We start from the raw sequence: 20,592 nt of genomic DNA, 5'->3' as shown, positions 1-20,592 counted from the left end.
TACCTTAGCGCATTATATCGCTTCCACAAATCAGGCACAGCCGGTCAAGCACGCCTTCACATTCTGCTAAAGTCAAGTCAATTCTCTCTTGCTCGATCACTTGACAATATTCACGAACCTGCAATCACGCATTCACGGGGAATGGCTCAGAATTATGGAGTAGAGAAATAAAGCTCGTAGCCTTTTCATTATATAGAATCCTCGCATCATATTATGCGTGGTCATCATTCATTTGTAGAAGCTAAAGTAGGGAAAGAAAAAAAAAAGAACATTGATATCGAGCAAAAGGAGAAACTTTTACTTTTCTTTTTAGTAAGCAGTAGGCACCTTCTCGCCCTTCTTCTCATACTCGTAAACCTGGTCAGGGTCGGTACCAATGACAGGGTTGTGCGGGTTGTGGCCATCCATGGTGGGATCATGGCCCTGCTGAGTGACGTGGTGGTCATCGGACTGCGAAAGAGTGTACTCCTCGTCATCAATGTGCTTGAACAGGAACCAGAAGATGACGGTGAGGATACCGCCGGCAATGGCACAACCGCCAAAGTCCCAGGTGAGGTAGGGATCCTTGATGACGGCGGAGCAGGCAAGACCGATGAGGTAGGCAATAGCGGTGGAGAAGAGGTTGATGGCGGAAACGAGACCACGCATGTTGGGTGGTGCGCGCGAGTAAGCGATACCGTAAGCGGGGACGTTGATGAACAGCTCGGAGATACCGCCAATGGCGTAGGGGATGGCGACCCACCAGATGGTGATGGGGGCGACGAGCGAGACACCGTCGGCGTCAACACAGGTCTCGCTGGAGCCGTACTTGCCACAAGGGCCGAGCTTGTAGGCGTAGGAGTTCAGGACGGTGTAGCCGATGCCTCCGAGAGTGGAGAGAGCAAGACCGGTGGTCATGCGAGCAACAGGGCCGTAGCGGATGTGGAAGTGACGGAGCATAGGGTAGAGACCGTAGTTCAGGACGGGAGCCATGAGGATGATGGACAGAGAGTTGAAGTTGCTGATGACGTCGTTGGGGACACCGTTGGTGGTGAGCATAGTGGTCAGGTAAGAAGCGGCAGAACCGATACCGTTGTCGTTGAGGTACTGGATGGGGAAGAAGCAGAAGATACCAGTGGCCTGGAAGGTGCGGCGCACATCCTCGACGAACTGGTCGCTCCACTCAGTGTGGTAACCGGTGCCACGGGCAGCAATGACCGATGGCTTAGCAGGCTCCCAGAAACCGTGACGGCCAATTCTCTTGAGACCGCCAGCGCGGAAGCAGATGCTGAGGACCTTGAAGACGTTGGGGAGATCGGAACCGCCTGGAGGGTGGAGGACGAGGCGCTTGCGAAGGAACCAGAGAAGGAGGGGAAGAGGGATGTAGAGGATGAGAGGGATGAGGAAAGCCAACCACCAGCCGACGTACTTCTCGCAGTAGGCCGTAGCTACACCCATGAAACCTCCGATGTTGATGAGAAGGTAGAACCAGAGCATGGCACGCTCGGTAGAGGCTTCGGGGTCAATGATAACCTTCTCACCCTTCTTGGTGGTGGTCACAACGGGCACAGTCTCGGGCATTTGGTCGAGGAGAAGAGGCGAGACATTGGGCTTGAAGATACCTGCGAACTGAATTAGTTGACTGCGTAGAGTGCGTGGTTTGATGGTGTAGACTTACCGGAACCGACAGCAAGAAGGTAAACGGAGATGAAGAAGGGGGTCTTGGCGGCACCAGAGGCGAGAAGACCAGGAGCGGAAGCGCCAACCAGAAGCACGTGGGCAATACCGAAAAGCAAAACACCCCAGCAAATGAGCTTAAAACGACCAGTCTTTGCATCGGCAAGGTAACCGAAGATCAGGGGAAGGGCGTAGCAAAGCAGGGAGAATGATTGAGAAACAGCGTTGGCCTTGACGGTACCCATGCCAAGAGCACCAGCGGTCTGCTGAGTGCCTTCTGCGGGTGCACCATATCCGTTACCCCCAACAGGCATGGGACGGTTGACAAAGTTGCTGAACAAGGGCTGACATCCGTAGTATGAAGCACGCTCACAGAACTCGACCACACAGATCAGGTAAGCGACAGTGGGCAGAGAGCCAGGAATACGACGGAGAGTCTTGCGCTCCTCCTCGGTGGGCTTGCCCTCGTAGTCCTCAGTGGTGAGACCGGGAGCGTGAGCAGGCTCAGCACCAGAGGTGTAAGGACGCTTCTCGTCAATGGAGCGTTCCGGTGATATTTGGTCGGCCATGGTGAATGTGTGTTGGTCGAAGTGAAAACGGCTGAAGGAGAAACTCGCAGCAACGTGGGCATGGGTCTATCTCATATACGCTCACACCTCACTCTCTCCCCGGGGGGCCCTTCACTCTGTGCATTGACCGCACAGGCGAAATCCGGGTGATACAGCATGGCGGCGAGATAAGGCTATGATCATCAGAGGATCCGAGGCACACTGGACGAGGCAATTCTTGGTTCAATCTCCAACAGGCAGGTCAACAGAACGGGCGCGCCGTTCGAGCCCCCGGCCCCCAAGCTCTTCGCCGCCCATAGAACAGAGTGCGACTCGGTCGAGTGCGGGCCCTGTCCGCTGGATGCTCACCTGCCGTAAAAAGCTAGCACACGTTGAGACAAGTCCAGGCCTGGGCATTCCTCCAAGCTTCCGCCAAACGATGGTGATAAGCAAATACAAGACCACCTGACGCTCGCCAAAGCATGCCAATTATTGGATGTGGTCTTGCATCGTCTTGGTTGAGCTTATCACGCAATCTGAGCAATTAAATGACTTTGTTTGTTGCTTTCGAGTCGCGAGACAAGGGCACAAACAATAATTCTACGTGCGCAGGCGATTGACCTGTTTCCCACTCGGCCCAAAGCGATATTTGACCTTCTTGGCCTTGAGCACGCCATCACTGAACCGAATAGCCAACACTCGGCAAGTGTCCTCGACTCCCCGTCGCAAGAACGAAGTCAGGTCAGGTCTGGGACAAGCAGCGGCAAGCAAGGCCCACCACCCTCCCGACGGATGAATTGTGGAAATGTCGCGTGTGCGCCTCCCCTCCAGCAGATAACCACAAAAGCACGCGATCACAATTGACCAGCAAAAAAAAGGGAACCGCTTGTCAAGGAAACCCTTTCTTTCAAATCATCGCGGAGGGAAATCGTGGAGCGACCAGTCGGCGTTCCGCCGCCTATCTGACAGCGGCAAAAGCTTGGGTAATAAGTGCTTCTCTGACTGGTCGAAATTAGCACAGCTTATTGCTCCTAGACTCCTCAGGCGCCTAAGCTTTGTCTCGCATATTGGCTTGCTTCGCTGTACCTTCGAGATGCTTTCCTCGATATGCACAAAGGAATCAGGGCAACCGCGGCGTTCCGGCAGGGACGGAGGGCCAAGCAGAGGCGTTGTTGCTTGGTTACCAGGGTTCCCTTAGCATTTGCCACATTGGATCCTTCGACAAGTCTCGAAGTACTATCGTTGATCTTTCGCTTCGTTGCAAAAAGGAAGCATTATTCAAACGTGATGGAAGTGACGAGATGAAGCTCGCCACTATCTCGAATACGAGGAGAGCGAGCGAGCGGCAAGTCTAACAGTCCGCTCCGCTTGAGCCTCGCTTCAGAGATAGCGGGGTCGTATATCGACTTGCCGTTCCTTCGGATGCAACCTCCCTATCACATGGTGCATAGTGGTAATCTTGCATTCAGGCGAACACTGGTGCATCGCATCCCACTCTCTGCGTCCACTTGACTCACTCGGCGTCCACACGTTTATGACAGCCTTATCGACTCATGCTGCAAATCATATGCGCTTTCGAGCATCAACAACGAGCCAGCCCTATCTTGCACGGATGGTGCTCCGAGTCGTTTCTGGTACAGTATGCTTTTTCCAGTCTAAAGTCATGCGGTTACATCAAGCTGCAGGTTCGCGAGTCAAAAATGTTCCAGAGGAGCGGTGGCTAGCGGGATGGAGGTGATCGTCCGCGTGCAGAGCGGGCTGCCCAAGGTTCGCAGCTTCGCACGATTGTTCCGTGAACTCCTCCAGACTCCAGGAACACGCGGAAGAGCCAGAAGCTTCATCGTCGTGCCTGAGGAACGAGTCACGAGAGTGCTCTGCTGTGTGAACCGAGAATATGTTGTCGCGTGCAGAGCTCGCATTGGCCTTTATTCGAACATCAATATAGCGTCTGGCATGACTCTCAACCTCAGGCATGTCGTTCAGCAAGAGCCATACTCTGTTTAAGGTCATGACCAAGACGACCTCTTGCAACGCCATCTCGGACTATACCTTCCTTGCAATCACATGCTCACCTTCCTATTCCAGCTCTGTTCCATCCTCTAACATCTGGGCTGAAAGCTTGCATTGTTGCTTGCATTTGGAACAAGCCATGCTCCGCCATTGTTGTGTGGCTTTGTGTGGCTGAGGTGAAGCTAGAGTTCAGCTGTTGCAGTCGTGATGCAGTCGTGATGCCGTTGTGTTGCTGTTCCGTTGCACTCAAGGACACCAATAGCGGAGTGAGCGGACCGGCGGAAGCTGCGGAACATGCGGACTAGCGGAAGCTGCGAACTCAGCGCAATGAGTGGAATGAGTTCATGACAGATGGTGAAGCCCGAGTGGTCTAAAGTCTCGGTCGAGCTTCGCCGATGGTGAGGGTAAGACCCTGGCATTATTCCAAAACGACAATATATCGAGAAGAAAGCATACCTGTTCTCTACAGTGTATAGTCACTGCTACAGTGCCAGCATAAGCTGATGGCTGAAATGAAATGCCGAGGTACAAGCATGTTCTCTCAACTGGTCGAGACTTTCCGCGTGGAGACGCAGCTTTTGTGAACTTTTGGACGTCTTTCGTCCAGGCTTGCCGCAATTCTGTTTTGATGTAACACACATGTTTCTAGTACTGTACATTTCTGAACATCACACGTTCTTGCTCGTGCTTCTTCTCTATCCTCTTCTCCTCTTATCTTTCGCCTTGCATTCAGGCCACGACACCAGCACTTCTCAATTCATCAACCTGCTTTTCCGAATATCCGATCTGCGTCAACACCTCACTAGTATGCTGTCCCAGTGTGGGCGGGGGCGACCGAATGCCAGGCGTGCTTTCCGAGAACTTGACGGGCGTGTTGACGAGTTTGATGGTTCCACAGCTGGGGTGTTCGACCTCCTGGACCATATCCCTCGCCAGCACTGTCGTTACTTTATCAGATTTGTCCCTCAAGTGGATGTTCGAGTGTAGGAGCAGATGAGAAGAAATGGAGAAGAAACTTACCATGCTCATGCGCCATCGTCCCAGCGATATCATTGACAGCCGCATACGGCATCCCACTCCCCTCCAACACATCCAACCACTGCTGCGTAGTCTTCTGCTTCGTGATCGTTGTAATCAGCTCTTCCAACAAATCTCTATTCTCCACTCTGTTTGCGTTTGTAACGAATTTCGGATCGTCCTTCCACTCAGGCTTCTGCAGGCGATCGCAAAGAACACCGAATAACCTATCGTTACCTCCTCCTAGCATGATACTGCCGTCGGAGGTTTCAAAGCCTTTGTAGGGGACGATGGAGGGGTGTGCGGTGCCCCAGCGTCCAGAGTCTGGTTTGCCAGAGATTAAGTGGGAGGAGGCGAGGTTGCTGAGGGTAGCGACTTGGCAGTCTGAGAGTGATATGTCGATGTATTGGCCTTTGTTGGTGAAGCCGCGTTGGATCAGGGAAGCGAGGATGGAATTGGAGGTGTAGAGACCAGTAGTCAGATCGGTGACTGCGACGCCTACTTTTGCGGGTGGAGCGTCGCGGTGGCCGGTTATGTGCATGAGACCCATTTCCCTTTTGCCGTATCAGTAATCCCTCCGAGTAGAATGGACAGTAGAGGAGAAGGGAAAAGGACATGGGGAAGAAGAAACATACGCTTCAACCATAACATCATAGCCAGCTCTATTCGCATATGGCCCCGTCTGTCCATATCCAGTGATACTCGCATAGATCAATCTCGGATTCACCTCCTTCAACGTCTCAAAGTCCATCTTATACTTCTTCAGCGCACCAGGGAGATAATTCTCAACTAGCACATCGCATTCCTTGGCAAGTTTATGCAAGACTTCCACGCCCTGGGGAGACTGAAACGAAAGAGCTAGGGACTTTTTGTTGCGGTTGACAGAGAGGAAGTATGCCGATTCGCCGGGAGTGCTTTGTTGATCAGGGGTGCCTTTGATGTGAGGGGCGTAAGGAGGACCCCAGGCTCGTGTGTCGTCGCCGCGGGTCGGGTGTTCGATTTTGATGACCTCGGCGCCTAGGTCACCGAGGATTTGTGTACAGTATGGCTGTTGGGTGTTTGCTGTCAGTGAGATAATTCGTATGGTGATTTTGCGGCTGAGGATATTAGAGGATACGATTCGGATCGTAGTGAGCATGTGTCTCTTCTCCCTCCTTTTGCTCTGCTCGAGCTGAGTAGTTTTCCATTGAAGATTGTTTCATGGTCCACAGAGCCCATCCAGCGTTTCAACATCTAATTCTCGCGACACACCTCCTCTTTTTGAAGATTCTGCTCTTCTCCTTGCTCTCAGCGATCCAACTTGGTCTATACTCCATCTTCTCTTGCGCGTGCAATATGCCTTCGCTCAGTGATCCCATCTCTTCACCACATCTCTGTACCACAGCTCTTTGCCACATATCTCTCACCACTCCTCCACTGTACCCCATCTCCAGTATCCTTTCCACAAACCACCCAAAAGGCAAAACAGACAACCAGCAAGGGAATCAAAAGAAACAGAAAGCACTTACACCAGCAAGCACCCTAGTCATATCCAACACCTTGATCCCCTTCAATGGCAGCACTTCTTTCGCCGGTGTCGCCGTAGCCAGTCTACGACAATGTGTGGATACCCTCGGCCGTGTGAGCATCGACACCCCATTCCTGAGCAATTGTTGAGCTTGCATCGTTGGTCGTTGTCGCTGGTGTTGCGACTGGAGATGTAAGTTGCGAATACTTGACAAAAGACCTCTTTGTACAAGATAGGAGGAAAAAACGAGACAAAAGGAACAATTGTATGTGTAGCACAATCGAAGTTCGATGCGGCTGTTGCGGTTGCGGAGGTGAGACTATGTGGGGATGACTTCGGGCCCGAGTCTCCGATTTGCGTTGCTTTGTTGGAATACGGGACCGAGGCCCGATAACAATCTTGGACAGGTAATGACCGACGAAAAAAGAAGCAGGAGAAAGACAGCACTGCCAATAGCTGTTCTGTAGTCACGTACGGGACAGAGGGTTGTTGGCAGAGAAAATGTTCATTTCATCGACGGTCCTTGTATAGATTCTCAACACCTCATCCTCCCTCCTAGAAAACCACCCCTTTGCCGGAACACCATTTCCCAATGCATAAACACGAAAATGTTAGATAGAAAATCCTCCTCCGATGCTCAAGTGACTTTTTTATGTACGCCTATCCTCGGACTGAGCATTCCAGCGATATATGAAAACAACGATAAACGGCAGTCAAGCGCGATTAGCACATGACGTAGGTGCACTTGCCCTTGGCCTCGCGACCCTGCTCGTTGGCCTCGAGAGCGTACTCAATCTCGACGTCCAGATCTCTTCTGTTGCGGTCGTTGGGCTTGCAGAGCAGAGTGCCGTTGAGCTTCTCGCCGGCCTCGACAGTAAGGTTGTCGTCGAGGTAGAAGACGGTCTGCTTCCAATGCGTGTACTTTGTGTGGGGGCCGGTGCTGAACTTGACGGGCTTGTGGCAGGCAGAGAACTCAATGTCGAACCAGGCGATCAGGGCGTGCACGTAGTCGGTGCGGCGGACGGGGAGGGAGTAGGGGAGGTGGAAGGCCAGGTCGGCGACCTTGCAGGTGTAGAGGTCGAGGGTGATGAGAGGTGCGGGGTCGGTGACGACGGCCTTGAGGTCGACAGTATCGACGAGGGGCTCGGTGAGGGCGGTGCGCTTGAGAGGAGAGTAGTTGAAGCCCCAGACGTTGTCCCAGACTGTGTATTCAAAGTCAGCGCATGCAGAAAACAGACAGCAGAAGGCAGCACTCACAGTTGATCTTCTCCTCCTTGTAGTCACCATCCTCGATACCAGCGACAAAGATGGTGGCCTTGTCGGGGAAAATGAGACCGCCCTTCTTGAGGTAGCGGTCACGGGCCCACAGGACGGTGTCCAGCATGGACTCGTAGAGCAGGAAGTAGCCCATCCACTCGGAGATGATGATGTCGACCTCGGGGAAGGGGAGAACAACCTCCTCCATCTTGCCTTGGAGGAGAGTGATCTTGTCGCTCAAACCGTTGACCTCGACAATCTCCTTGGCCTTGTCGATGATGGTCGACATGTCGACTCCAATGACGTGCTTGGCGCCAGCCTTTGCGGCGAACCTGTAGCTCGAGTCTCAGCATGCTGCCGTATGGGAAAGTATGGAAGAAGGGAATGCGCACATGGACAGAATGCTGGTTCCGCAGCCGACATCGAGGACGACCTTGTCCTTGAACAGGTGACGGTTCTGGTAAATGGCGTCGCGGTAGCTGCGAGTGCGCACGTCGTCCTTGAGCATCTCCTCGTGGATTCCGTGGTGGTTGTAGCTGTCGAGTCTGTCAGTCTTGGGCTCGTTGAACGTGCGCGTCGAGGGTCGTCACCTGTTGAAGTAGTGCTGCTCGGTGTGGGCAAGACCGGCGAGACGGTCGCCTTGTTGCGGTGCGGCTGCGTTGTTGGCCATGGTTGCTTTGAATGTGCTGAGATGAATTGGGAGAGGGCGACGAGATTCGAGAAAATGAAAGCGACAGAAGATACAAAAGTCGAAGGAGATTTTTCGGCAGAGGGAGATGATGCTTTTTCATCGACAAGCAGAAGCTTCGACTTCTACCATAATCTGTCCGAGCGTCTTGGTCCGACTTTGGCAGAAAAAACTCCGCCTACAAAGGACCCTGGAAAAGACTCGACTGTTCCGCAGGGACTGCCTTGGCACAGGGAGAAGATGATTGAAGCAAAAGAAAGCATAATCTATATCTACAGCTAAGAATGGTATGGTTCCAGACACATTATCAGCCGACGACTTGGTCAGCACCTGCCATGGTCGCATCATCTATCCCGCCAGACCGCTCAGCCGGCGGTATGAAGTGGCTGTAGACTTCTTCGTTATTGTCCACCAACCAGCTCAAGTCCTTTTCCTCAGGAGGAAGCAATGCTGCCAATCCTTCGCCAGGCTTTGGATAGTTCGCTGTAGGATTATCAAGTTCGTTATACCCTTCATCCACGTCGTCATCTGGTCGTACTGGTAGCGGATAATATGCATGTTCCGACTCGTCAGACCGAGGCTCTGGCGGATTGGGTGGTAAAGATTCAGCTCTGGACTTCGGAGGGTTTAGTAGAGCTTCTAGTGTGGTAGGTATAGGTGTATGTGAAGCTCCTGGTGGGAACAGTGCGAGTTCTGGATGCGCTAGATCTGCACGCAGTAACAACTCGACTAGCGCATGTGTCGGGAGTAACGACAAGACTTCTCGTTTCTGCTCATGTCAGCTTCGAAGCAGAGTCACAGTGTCAAAAAGATACACACCTGGTGGTCCATCAAGTCCCCGCCGCTGACGAAAGAGTCAACATCAACCTCGGGCGGCGGTCTGACGGTACAGTCTGAACAGAACCACTCCATATCGGCTACATCGACAACTTCCTGACTGATGGGCGGATAGTGGCAGTAGCGGTGGTATGGGGTGTTGCAGCCATCACAAAATACTATCATGTTGGTGGCTGGACTGTGAGGTCGGAGGCATTGCTTGCACACTGCCAGTTCCGGGTTCCTACGTCCCCAATTGCGCTTCCGTTTTGTGCCAGAGGTGGGTGAGGGTATGACGGGAACAAAGGTGGTGGGTTTGGTGATGGCGCGTCCAGATCGAGAGGTTGTCGCCAGCGCAGTGTTTTCAGCATCGTCCATCAAGTCGTCGGCGTCTTCGCTGTCAGAGCTGACTTCGTGAACCTTGATGCCTTCAGCAAGAGGCTTCCTGCCGCCTCTGCCACCTCTGCCTCTCGGACGACCTCCTCTTCCCCTGCCACGACCCCGACCTGTGGATGGTGGCGTTTCGGCAGCAGCTGATGATGGAGACATTGCGGCTCCTGCCATCGCACCCCGACCCCTGCCCCTGCCTCGACTGCCTCGTGGACGGCCCCCGCGATTCTTGCCTCGCACGACAGGAGTACTCGTGACATGGATTGATGAGTCTATATGCTCCTCTTTGACAATCGAGCCGATATCGTTTGCACCGCCGGTATCTAGCGTGGTCGAAGTGGTCATATTCTTGAGGACAGCATTCCTGGCAGCTTCCCACTCTTGGGTACCATAGACGGCGGATAGATTCGGTGGAGGCAAGCGTTCGAGAATCGATTCGGTAGCTGGAGAGAATGATTTGATGGTGGAAGTAGCAGGGCGATCGTCTATCGGGGCATTGATCGTAGGGGCTGCAACAGCCGGCGCATCGGTTGATGAGGCGCTTAGCGACGCTGGCTGGGTCGAGTTGGCAGGGGGGATGGCAGCTGGTTGGGAAAGATGCGAGGCAGGAGCGTTCGCTATCGGTGTATTGTCATTGGGGGCAGTCGACATGTCGACGTCGAGCAAGGGCAGTTGCGACAAACGACTTACCTACTTGACGTCCAGCATGACACAATCCAAAGCTACAGCGGGGATGCACCGCCACAAGTCCGCTTCGAACGCCACAGTTTGAGAATGAGGTCAGCGTTGCGGGATTTGGCCGCAACAAGATCAACAAATCCAGGCCTGACTTGCTCGCACGACAACAACAAGAATGACTACCCCCCAACGGCCGTCCATTGCTGTCACGGCGGGCAACCAGACAGAGCGCCACGACTTTGCAGGCTCGACGACTCCTCCGCCGCAGTCGATCCCCGAAGACGCTCCCGTCCCTCCGCAACACCGTCCAATCTCTCCCCAGCCCTCGACCTCGTCGTCCAAGAAGACAACGGGACCCGCACGTCCACGATGGATCCTCCACATGCAGGCCCAGATGTGGCGCTTCCTCATGGGCATTGGCATGCTGCTGCACCGCATGGCCCCTCCGCACCCGCCGAAACCCTCCTTCAAGCGCTCCATCAAGGCCACCGTCAGTAACGTGCCCGGTGACTTTGAGCTGCACTTCTACGTCCCCAAGGACTACGAGCAGAACCGTCGATCCAACTTTGCAAAGAAAAAGTACCCTTGTGTCATCAACTTCCACGGCGGAGGTTTCACCCTGGGCAGTCCGAGCGACGACGCCCGCTGGTGTGGAACCGTCGTCGATGAATGTGCTGCCGTCGTCGTCTCTGTCGATTACCGCCTGGCTCCCGAGAACCCTTTCCCCACCGCCGTCGAGGATGGAGTCGACGCTATCCTCTACATGGCCAACAACGCCGACGAGCTCGGTATCGACGAGAACAAGATCGCCCTGTCTGGTTTCAGCTCGGGCGCCAACATGGCCTTTAGCGTGCCAATCAGACTCTACGACCACCAAAGCGAGTTCAGCAGAGTCGAAACACACGGCGCCTCTTCGTCCATGCTCAGTCTGCCTAGGACTCAGGACGCCGGCTCGTCCAGTCTCAGTGTCGACCGTATCGTTCGCAGCCGCAGCCACACTGTAGCCCCCACCCTCGCCTCGTTGCAGAAACAGCAAATGTCAGTCAAGCAAGTCGAGACGACTCAATCCGTTTCTCTCTGCGCCATCGTCCCCTGGTACCCGTCCTGCGACTACACCCAAACCCGTGAAGAGCGCAGAAACACGTCCGTCCGTACCGATCAGGATCTGCCTGCCATCTTCACAAACCTCTTCGACGAGTCATACCTCCATCCTCCAGACACAATCCCACTGGACTCACCTTACCTTTCTCCCGGCATCGCACCCACCGCTCTCCTCGCCGAAGCACTCCCTCAAGACATTATTATGCATACTTGTCAATGGGACATGCTGCTGGCCGAGGGCGAAAAGTTCCGTGACCGCTTGACCGGCAAAGGCATCAACAAGACGGTCCACTACAAGATGATTGAAGGCGTGCCTCATGGCTGGGACAAGGCACCCAATCCTCTCAAGCCCACTCCTGGTGTCAAGCAACATTATCTCAATGCTACCAATCACCTGCGACGCATATTTGCCAAGCAAGGTGGTGATGCTAATGAAGATGCCACTGTCGGTGGTGTTGCTGGCGAGGGCAGAAGAAAGAGCACCCTGGTTAATTAGATGGTCATGTTTAGTCACGCAATTTAGCCTGTTTGTTTCTTTCTGTTCCCGATTCGCTTCCATACTGCCTTCTTTTGCAAGATGCTTCATGCATTGTCCTTATGGGGACAGGGGTATGAAGGTATTCTTTCTATCGTCACGTGTGGGTGTGGCGATTTCAGGCAGCAACTGGCTACCGTCCTTAGATTCCATTGGTTCAATTCGCATTCAACGACTCATGATGGTTCTCCCATTCGACTTCCTCGCCATATAAAGCTCTGTTCCGCTGCCATATCTTCATCACCACAAATATCGTATTCCCCTCCTCCGCTCCACTACCACCACATTTTGCTCTACCATTACCAACACAGCATCAGCAACCTTCTCTTCAACCCACCACAACAATGTTTACCAAAACCTCAGATCCCTACATCACCGCCGTCCTCACCAGCTCCCATTCAATCCTCGATCTCTCTGGCAAGCAACCCTTTACTCTTCTCATCACACTGACTCTCCACGCCAGCGCACCTATCCTCTGCTACACCTCACCCCACTCCACATTCTTCCTGCCCCGAAATGCCTTGACTGACATGGGCATCATCTTCCGCAACCACCACACCAAAGACGAAATCAAAACCTGTCACATTGACAGTTGCAAGACCCCAGGGTTTGCGAGAAGACTAGATTCGAAAACAAAGTTGGTGTTGATACCCGAAGAACCTGTGGTGTACGAAGTACCTTTTACCATCAACTCAGACAAGCAAAGGGATGCAGAAGACTTTGACCCTTGGTTTGCGTCTATAACCAGTGGGTTTGGAGATGGAGGTGTTTATGAGGCGGAATTGCCCCTCTATCGCACGATCGATTGGTGGAGGTATGCGAGAGCTTGCGACCTTCACGATACCCAGTCCACTGAGTCCACCACTATTGCATCATCATCCATTCCAGCTAGATTTGGATCGGTGGTGGACTCGGTGATGCGATGGTGGAAGGGGGATATAGACACGGAGACCAAATACGGTGTTCCGGTCTTGCCTCATAATCAACAACTCCCAGTATACACCGAGGGCGAGGGACTGCTGTTTTCGTGTGTTGGGGAGAATATGGTGTGGCCAGATGAGTTGCTGGAGAAGCAAAGGATTAACAAAGAGAGAAGAGATGGCGAGGAGAGAAGAAAAGCTGAGCAGAAGAGACGTGATGGGCACGCGAGAGAATAGGTTCGTATACACCCACCAAGGTATGGTAAGAGAACAAGAAAGACCGTAGAAGCATGAACCAAACAAAAGAAAGGGGTATGGAGACTCGTAGCCCCGTAGACCCCGTGCGTTTTATCCTCCTCCTCTCCACCACCACCTTCTCCCCCTTGCCAGCTAGAAAACTAGCCTTCTTTCTCATAAGGCTTCATCAATTCGTTATTTTCCACATCATGCGGAAACTTCTCCTCCAACGCAGTAGTGTGACACCAAGGCTTACACTCCACCTCCTCCCTGATCTTTTCCGAAAAACACCCACTCCACCCTTTTCTCGGATACTTGACCACCACATCTTGCAACGTCGCTTCATGCACATATCCGCTTCTGTACCCCATATTATCATACTGCGTCGCCAACTGTATCAGCAAACCTATAGTTGTGATGCACCCAGTTTCCACGGGATCTTGGTGGCGTATGATTGCTTCAGCGACTGCTTCAGCTTGAGCAGTGGGAGCATTGAAGTTTTTGAGCTTGTGCAGGGCTAGGAAGCCGCCGTGGAACTCAAAGCTTAGGAACGTGCCACGGGTGTGTTTGTCGCAAGTGCCGATGTCATGAAACAGACAGCAGAGTAACCAAGTTTCGTGACTGAACTTCCAAGTGGGGAATTGTTGGGTGGCTATTGCTATGCCTGCGATATGTCTCACACCATTAGCTTTCTTGTTTCTTGATAAAGGGGATGCGAGAGAGGGCGACAAAAGTACCGAAGTAGAAAACTCGCATGCTGTGGTTGAAGGTGTGTTCTGGCAACTCGGACTTTACGTACTCCGTGGCGGCTTTGACCAGCGGCGTATCGGGCAAAGGCACTTGAGAGCAGAGTTGACGTGTAGGGGGTGTGTTGTATTCCTTGTCGCCGCCCCATCGTGAGGGATCGCAGGGAAGTGCTGTCCAGCCATACTCTGCAATCTGTTCGTCGCGGGAGAGAGCCATGATGTTTGTTTACCAAAGGAAACTCCGGGTTCACTGAGGAAGAGTGACAGTTTTTGTTGTATAGCCAGCAGCAGAAAAGCTCGAGATTTGATGTTATGCCTCTGATTATCTGCGGTGATTGGAAGTCGATATCATATTACATCATGGTCTCGTCAGTGGGGGGAACTTCGTTTTTGACATACCTGCCTCCGGTCCTAGAATCGCATCTGGAGGTACTGAGTCTGCGGCAGAACACACCATCCCAGATTAAACAAGACTGATCCTACGATAAGAGCATGCATCTCTGTCATCCACCACGACTCGGTGTCACTGCTTGCATACGCTTTGCCGAGGGGAAGAATCCATGTGACGAGTGCAGCTATCGCAGTTGGCTGGTTCAGTATCGCTAGCACAGCAGTAGCGAAGAGGTATATGGTAAGTGAAGACCCGCTACATTCAAAAGGAATTTAGAGACGACATCACTTGCATACGGAGCTTAGCAGCTTACTAGAGAAGGAAAGCTCCAACGACGACGAGTACGAATACACCAATTGTGCGATAGTACTCTGGCAATTCTTGTAGATTGAACCAAATATGAACGACGCAGACAGAATCCGGTACTTGCTAACAAGCGAGAGAGTAATCTTATGTTGACTGCGAGGGAAGCTTGCGCACACAAGACATGCAAAAGTGGTTGAGAACAAAGCTTCTGAGGGGAAACCGGGGATACGGCTGAATACGGGGGATGCTCGTCTCAGATACGTACATACGGTATACTGTTTGAACGTATCAAAATCGTGCTCGAGCACCCTACAATCGCAGCTGTGAATTCATAAGAATGAGAATAGTGTCTCGTTGTAAGGTTGGCTACTTTAAGTTGTGCTTGGCCGACAGTTACCATGCCACTTGCCACCTCGTCTTACTAAATCCCACAATCTGCGAGAACGCCTGATCACGGTCTTCCATATTTGTCAAGAGCCACTCTTTATCACCATCGAGTTTACTCGAGATACGCAAGTCTCTGCCGGTGTCTTTGACAGGAGCCAACTTGCTTTTGTTCCTTTCCTTCTTCTCGATCGTGAATATCAGGTCGTAGTTGAGAACAAAGATGACTCGATGGCCAATGTTTGTTTCGAATCTGATTGAGCGTGAACTGATGATGAGGCGGCCTTTGTCGCCGTTGAGATGGGCGGAGTAGAAGCCGTAGTCTTTGTTGGTGCTGGTTGCGAGGCCGACGTTCTCGTTCTGTTGGTAGTGGTCACCTTCGTCTTGTAGTGACTTGATTGCCCATTCAGCTATGGCATCGTCGGGTCAGCTGAAGCTCATGAGGTCAACGCAATGGGGTGTGACTTACCATGCGTGGGTATGTTCCAGAATACTCGACGGGGAACCGATGCAAGCAGTCGATAATCTGGAAAATTAGACGCGAGAGGAAACAAGCCAAAGAAGGCGATTCCTGCGCCGATCTGCGCGGACTTGATCAAGACGTAGGTAGGGACAAAAGTGGTGATAATGATGCCAACGACGAATAGCGAGAGAGTTGCCATAGTTCTACTAGGAACTCTCCATTCGTAGAAGCTGCAGAAGTGTTAGTAAGTAGATTACAGAAGAGCAGTGAGTTACAACATACTTTCGTAGGATCTCAAACATGTTGGCGATGTCTGCAAGCTGAACCATGACCCACGGACCCGCCACTTCCTGGAGTCTCTCTAGCCAGGAGCCGTCTCCTTGCTTCTCGATGAACTCGGTCAAGTCGAGGGGATCTTGTTGCTGGTCCTCGGTACGCTCGAGGTCTGTGCGAACATCTTCGAGCGTCTTGTCGACAAAGCGCTTTCTCAAGATCAAATAGACGACACCAGACAGCTATAGTGGTCATTGTTGGTTAGCAGACTGGTAGAAGGAGACGGAGCTGAGACCGTACCATGCTAGGCAGCAGTAGACTGTAGTAGACCAATGTCATGTAGAGTACGAGGACGGTCGACGTTGTGGCTGGGTCTTCCCATCTGTATACTTTTCTTATTCGCATGACAAATCTTTGGAAAGGCGCAGATGCGATGATGGTTCGCTCGACATTTGGCATGATGGATTCTTTGGTCAATTCGGGCGGACTGGAACCGTAGCCGATGTATTGACCGCCGTACTGTTGAGCGTAGTATTGTGCGAGCTGCAGAGAGATTAGTGGTTGCCAGAGTTGCAGACGACAGATCAAAGCGTACGTGAGTTCCATATGCCCTCCAGTCGACGGCGGTGTGTCCATCAAGAGTCTTGTGTTCGAATTCTGAGCGACTCTTCTTTGCGATATTCTTGGGCATGACGCGACACTGTGCAACATGACGATCCATGGTCCATCGTACGTAAATGTTCTGTCGTTCCCTTATGAGGCCATCACGCTCTTGCACAGCAATCTCCCTCTCTCTTTCAGTCACAGCTTCTTGAACACGGTCCTCAGCTTGCACCAGCTTCACTTCTTGTCCATGCGAGATTTCCTTGGTTGCGATGTTGGCTGCTGCTTGTTGACTGCTCTGAGCAGAGATCTTGTCCTTGATAGTGTCTACTGGATGATGCAGCAAAGCATCTACCGAGATGCTGCTCGGTTCTGGCAGGTCATGGCCAAGTCGAGATCTGTTCGACTTGGCTGTCGAGTCGTTTGCGAGGATGGGATTCGTTGTCGACGTGTCCGAAGGCTTGCTGATATGCAAGACCCTGCGCGCCTTTGCAGCGGCCGAGTGTCTGCGATCGTTGAGTGAATCTTTCAGGCTGTGGTGTGTTGGTGAGACGGTATGGTCTGGCGTTACTGGGTTGGTGAGCTGAACACGATCATGCTGGTTGATAATTGCGCGATCAGGGACGCCCTTGGTCTCGACTGGTTTCGTCTCCATAGCCGCCGCGTCACGATCCGTGAGGTACGGTAATGATGATCTGCTGTATCAGCCTTGGTCAATATTGATGGTGGAGATGAAAGCAGATGCAACTATAGCGTCATGCTGTGAAATGTTGACAAACATTGCAACTCCAAGTTCCTTGACTTGTCCATGAAAATGCAGGGCAAACAAGATTGGCAGGCATGGCGTCAAGACTGGTCATCGCATCGATGCACCCCTCAGCCGCTTTTGCATAACGTCGAATTGTGGGGACGGAGCTGTCTCCACGCTACAGTCAAGTCAAGTCAGGGTCCAAGGATCCACTTAAAGAACATTTCTTCCCGGCGATCGTATACATCTGTCTGTCTATCAAGAAAGCCATCTGACTACTTTGTGGTCTAGTCTTGCAACTTACTACCCTCTGCATTCCTCATGAACCTCGCATCTTTCCCTGGTATCGAGAGTTGATCCCGTTGGCGCCAAAAGGCACTTCACCAAGTGAGAGGGTTCTCGTCAAAAGACAGGAACATGCCAGACGTCTCCTCACGAGTCGCCTTGTCGATCTAAAATTTGCGTCAATACTTATGCGGGAGTTCTTGTTGCTGACAGCTCACCTTGCCGACCATGCCATCAATAGCGACATCCATGGGCGTAGTCCTATCCTCAGGTACCCCCAGTGCTTCTTGAGCCTTGCGCCCGTTATCAGTTTGAATGCCACTGGAAAGCTAGTCAGCACGCCCTCGGCCGGAAACCTGTAAGCATCTCAACTCACCCAGGATGTATTGCGACAGCGATCAGATCAGGATTCTCGATATGAATGCGGCGGATGAGCAGATTCATCGCAGCTTTGGACGCCCCGTAGCTTGCGATTGGAGGAACAAAGTACTCTTGCATAGATATAGATCCAACAACAGAGCTGATATAAGCAAACACTGGCTTCTCTGCTTTCTGCAACAGAGGCAGTGTGGCTTGGAACAGACGCACTGTACCTGCAGTGTTCACATCGAAGTGCTCCATCAGATCCTTGGTCTGCATCTTGGAGACTTCAACAAAGGCATGGATTGCAAACAGTCCGGAGTTTGCAATCACAAGGTCGAGGCGATTGATCTGATGACCGTCGAGGCTAGACATGGCCTCTTGAGCGTCGGTGTCTGATGTGCTCTCGATCTTGACGATTATGATGCTACTGCCCTCAGCCTTGGGGAGCTCATTCAATCGAGCTGCTTCCGGAGAATTGGGTTGGCGGACTGTAGCGATGACTGTCGTGTTGGGGCGACTGAGGTATTTGGTTACAAAAGCATAGCCGATTCCCTTGTTGGCTCCCGAGATTAGTACGTTGTAAGTCATTGCGCTGGATTTGGGAGGTAAATGGGTCGGTGATGTTAACTTCCTCCACTGCGGTTCACTGCTGCCTTCTTATCTGCTCAATAGCGCCACATGGTAAGCGCTGAACAGAGGGGTTTGTCAGATGGCGATATTGACTGCAGCATGGTATACAGATCACACCGGTCGAATCATCCTGCAGCTGCGGCGTATAGCAAATCTCACCCGATAACTCCGTAGAATACCTGGATGTCCTGGGATGCTTGACCCTTCGACCGAACCAGTGAACGGTTATTCCCCAGAAGCTACAATCAGCCGGCTTGGAGATATGGATCCAAGCTCCGTCCTAAATCCCTCTACCGGATATCATTGATCCATACAATGGTACCACAAGAATGTGGTAGCCTGAAGTCGTTTTGTGAATGGTTTCGCTGTTTCTTAGGTACCCTCAACGATGCGCCCGGGAGAACAGGCTGCAGTCTCCCTTGCCAAGAACAAACCTCAAGACGCATGACGACGATCTCCTTGGAGTTCAGACTTACAAGCAATAACCACGTACAGCTTATTGGAGATCAGTGGGATCTGGCGTCAAATCTATGCTGCTGCCTGCGAAAGGGAGGGTTTCGAAGACGCAGTCAGACATCTCCACAACGAGTCCAACGCGTGGGCATCATCTCGGCCATTGACTCACCACCCAATATTGTTCGACGATCATCAAGACACTCCAAACTTTTCTGCATACCGCAAGGCTCGCACCGTTGAGACGAAGCGACGCCTAAGGGACGCGTGGTTCACAGGGTCGACAATGGTGACGACCACAATCATATCCTGCTGGTGAGAATGCTATAAACCACCAAGCATTCGTCTGCCACATCGTGTCGCATCACCAAAACCTGACCTCTTCTACATCACCGAAGTCCGACCCTTCCTGCATCATGGTATCCCAGATCCTACTCTTTGATCAATCTCGAAGTGCCAGTGAGTCATGCTCTTTCCGTCAGCATCACATGCCTTGACCCTGTTGACGCAAATCAAGGTCACCTGCTGCAGCGTATCCTGAGCAAGCAGCCCAGAATCGTTCTGCTCGACAGCCCCTACTCCAAATGCCGAGGTCAACAAGTCGGATGGTTGATGAGTGATGAATGGCCCCAAAACATGTCCGACGACACCAAAATCGCTTTCCGGGCTGCTGCGGCGGAAGCGATAAAGCAATGGCAACACGCCCTTGCAGAAGCCGCTAGAAAGGCAAGTGAAGATCATTTCTAATGGTCGAATGTAAGACTGACGCACAGCTGTAGGATAAGATCCTCATGGCTCACGATCACCCATTCAGCTCTGCGGATCCAGCTGTGGTTCTTGATCTCATCCACTCCGCCGGCGGCCGCGCTTTCCATCCGCCTGGGGACAAAAACTTCACCTCGATCCCTGCATCTTTGCTTCTCCACGAAAACACTGTGCCCATATTGACAATCCGCGATCCACGTCTGGCAGTCACCTCGGCCTATCGCGTTCTTATAGACATGGGTTTGCCACATGGAAGTGGACGTCCGAACTTCATCATCAGCACTTCATTGCAATGGCAGCGACTGCTATACGACTTCTTTACCTCGCATGGCATCACGCCACTGGTCGTTGACGCTGATGATCTAATGACAAGCCCACGATACGCACGCGCATTGTGTGAGAAACTAGATATGGATCCGAAACAAGCATACCTCTCATGGCCAGCAGCCACCGAGGAGGAGAAAAGTGCATTGCATCCGATGTTCCTTGCGAGCCAGAGAAACCTCCTAGAGTCAGAAGGTCCCAATTCCGGTAGAGCTGCGAAGAACATCGATTTTGAGAAGGTAGAGCAGGAATGGGAGGATGAGTTTGGCGAAGACCTGGCAATGGTGAAGGAGATGATTGCTCTTGCTATGCCGCACTATGAGTGGTTCCAAGCGAAGCGCTTCAGGGCTGAACAGAACGACTCAGGTCAGTAAGCAAGACGACGAGACAACACATATCATGCCCCAAGGTCCCTGAGTCCATATTCGCAAATCAGACGGTGTTTAGAAACTTCTAGGCGCACATCGTCTGAAGATCAGACGACAGCTACCTTGCCGA

The 20,592-nt window shown here is 52.3% G+C and overlaps 10 protein-coding genes across 10 annotated transcripts; 3 read left to right on the top strand and 7 right to left on the bottom strand.

Moving 5' to 3' along the window:
* Positions 1-309: 309 nt before the first annotated feature.
* Positions 310-2,225, bottom strand: M436DRAFT_42040 (MFS general substrate transporter; the record flags this gene model as incomplete). Its single annotated transcript, XM_013574179.1, has 2 exons — positions 310-1,601; positions 1,658-2,225. 2 exons carry the CDS (start codon positions 2,223-2,225, stop codon positions 310-312), a joined length of 1,860 nt encoding a protein of 619 aa, XP_013429633.1.
* A 2,718-nt stretch (positions 2,226-4,943) lies between these two features.
* Positions 4,944-6,859, bottom strand: M436DRAFT_41658 (formyl-coenzyme A transferase; the record flags this gene model as incomplete). The annotated part of the gene is made up of 4 exons (XM_013574108.1): positions 4,944-5,152; positions 5,235-5,785; positions 5,867-6,279; positions 6,740-6,859. 4 exons carry the CDS (start codon positions 6,857-6,859, stop codon positions 4,944-4,946), a joined length of 1,293 nt encoding a protein of 430 aa, XP_013429562.1.
* A 602-nt stretch (positions 6,860-7,461) lies between these two features.
* On the bottom strand, positions 7,462-8,665 carry M436DRAFT_40856 (protein arginine N-methyltransferase; the record flags this gene model as incomplete). The annotated part of the gene is made up of 4 exons (XM_013573964.1): positions 7,462-7,940; positions 7,996-8,327; positions 8,388-8,531; positions 8,586-8,665. 4 exons carry the CDS (start codon positions 8,663-8,665, stop codon positions 7,462-7,464), a joined length of 1,035 nt encoding a protein of 344 aa, XP_013429418.1.
* Positions 8,666-8,990: 325 nt separating this feature from the next.
* M436DRAFT_71177 (uncharacterized protein) lies at positions 8,991-10,540 on the bottom strand (the record flags this gene model as incomplete). The annotated part of the gene is made up of 2 exons (XM_013574362.1): positions 8,991-9,452; positions 9,503-10,540. The coding sequence occupies 2 exons, from the start codon at positions 10,538-10,540 to the stop codon at positions 8,991-8,993; spliced, it is 1,500 nt and encodes a 499-aa protein (XP_013429816.1).
* Positions 10,541-10,742: 202 nt separating this feature from the next.
* Positions 10,743-12,164, top strand: M436DRAFT_41367 (alpha/beta-hydrolase; the record flags this gene model as incomplete). The annotated part of the gene is made up of 2 exons (XM_013574057.1): positions 10,743-11,459; positions 11,625-12,164. The coding sequence occupies 2 exons, from the start codon at positions 10,743-10,745 to the stop codon at positions 12,162-12,164; spliced, it is 1,257 nt and encodes a 418-aa protein (XP_013429511.1).
* Positions 12,165-12,547: 383 nt separating this feature from the next.
* Positions 12,548-13,360, top strand: M436DRAFT_80120 (uncharacterized protein; the record flags this gene model as incomplete). Its single annotated transcript, XM_013574458.1, has 1 exon — positions 12,548-13,360. The coding sequence occupies one exon, from the start codon at positions 12,548-12,550 to the stop codon at positions 13,358-13,360; it is 813 nt and encodes a 270-aa protein (XP_013429912.1).
* Positions 13,361-13,521: 161 nt separating this feature from the next.
* On the bottom strand, positions 13,522-14,323 carry M436DRAFT_40800 (cyanamide hydratase; the record flags this gene model as incomplete). Its single annotated transcript, XM_013573950.1, has 2 exons — positions 13,522-14,024; positions 14,098-14,323. 2 exons carry the CDS (start codon positions 14,321-14,323, stop codon positions 13,522-13,524), a joined length of 729 nt encoding a protein of 242 aa, XP_013429404.1.
* An 873-nt stretch (positions 14,324-15,196) lies between these two features.
* Positions 15,197-17,181, bottom strand: M436DRAFT_40999 (uncharacterized protein; the record flags this gene model as incomplete). The annotated part of the gene is made up of 5 exons (XM_013573991.1): positions 15,197-15,597; positions 15,657-15,880; positions 15,933-16,165; positions 16,224-16,466; positions 16,519-17,181. 5 exons carry the CDS (start codon positions 17,179-17,181, stop codon positions 15,197-15,199), a joined length of 1,764 nt encoding a protein of 587 aa, XP_013429445.1.
* A 473-nt stretch (positions 17,182-17,654) lies between these two features.
* On the bottom strand, positions 17,655-18,510 carry M436DRAFT_41616 (nor-1; the record flags this gene model as incomplete). The annotated part of the gene is made up of 3 exons (XM_013574099.1): positions 17,655-17,726; positions 17,778-17,880; positions 17,936-18,510. 3 exons carry the CDS (start codon positions 18,508-18,510, stop codon positions 17,655-17,657), a joined length of 750 nt encoding a protein of 249 aa, XP_013429553.1.
* Positions 18,511-19,796: 1,286 nt separating this feature from the next.
* M436DRAFT_80117 (uncharacterized protein) lies at positions 19,797-20,468 on the top strand (the record flags this gene model as incomplete). The annotated part of the gene is made up of 1 exon (XM_013574457.1): positions 19,797-20,468. One exon carries the CDS (start codon positions 19,797-19,799, stop codon positions 20,466-20,468), a length of 672 nt encoding a protein of 223 aa, XP_013429911.1.
* Between the last annotated feature and the right edge of the window lie 124 nt (positions 20,469-20,592).

This window comes from Aureobasidium namibiae, assembly GCF_000721765.1.
Source record: "Aureobasidium namibiae CBS 147.97 unplaced genomic scaffold scaffold_4, whole genome shotgun sequence".
NCBI lineage: Eukaryota > Fungi > Ascomycota > Dothideomycetes > Dothideales > Saccotheciaceae > Aureobasidium > Aureobasidium namibiae.
Note: the sequence above shows the minus strand (reverse complement) of the source record. Positions and strands in the feature narration are given on the sequence as shown.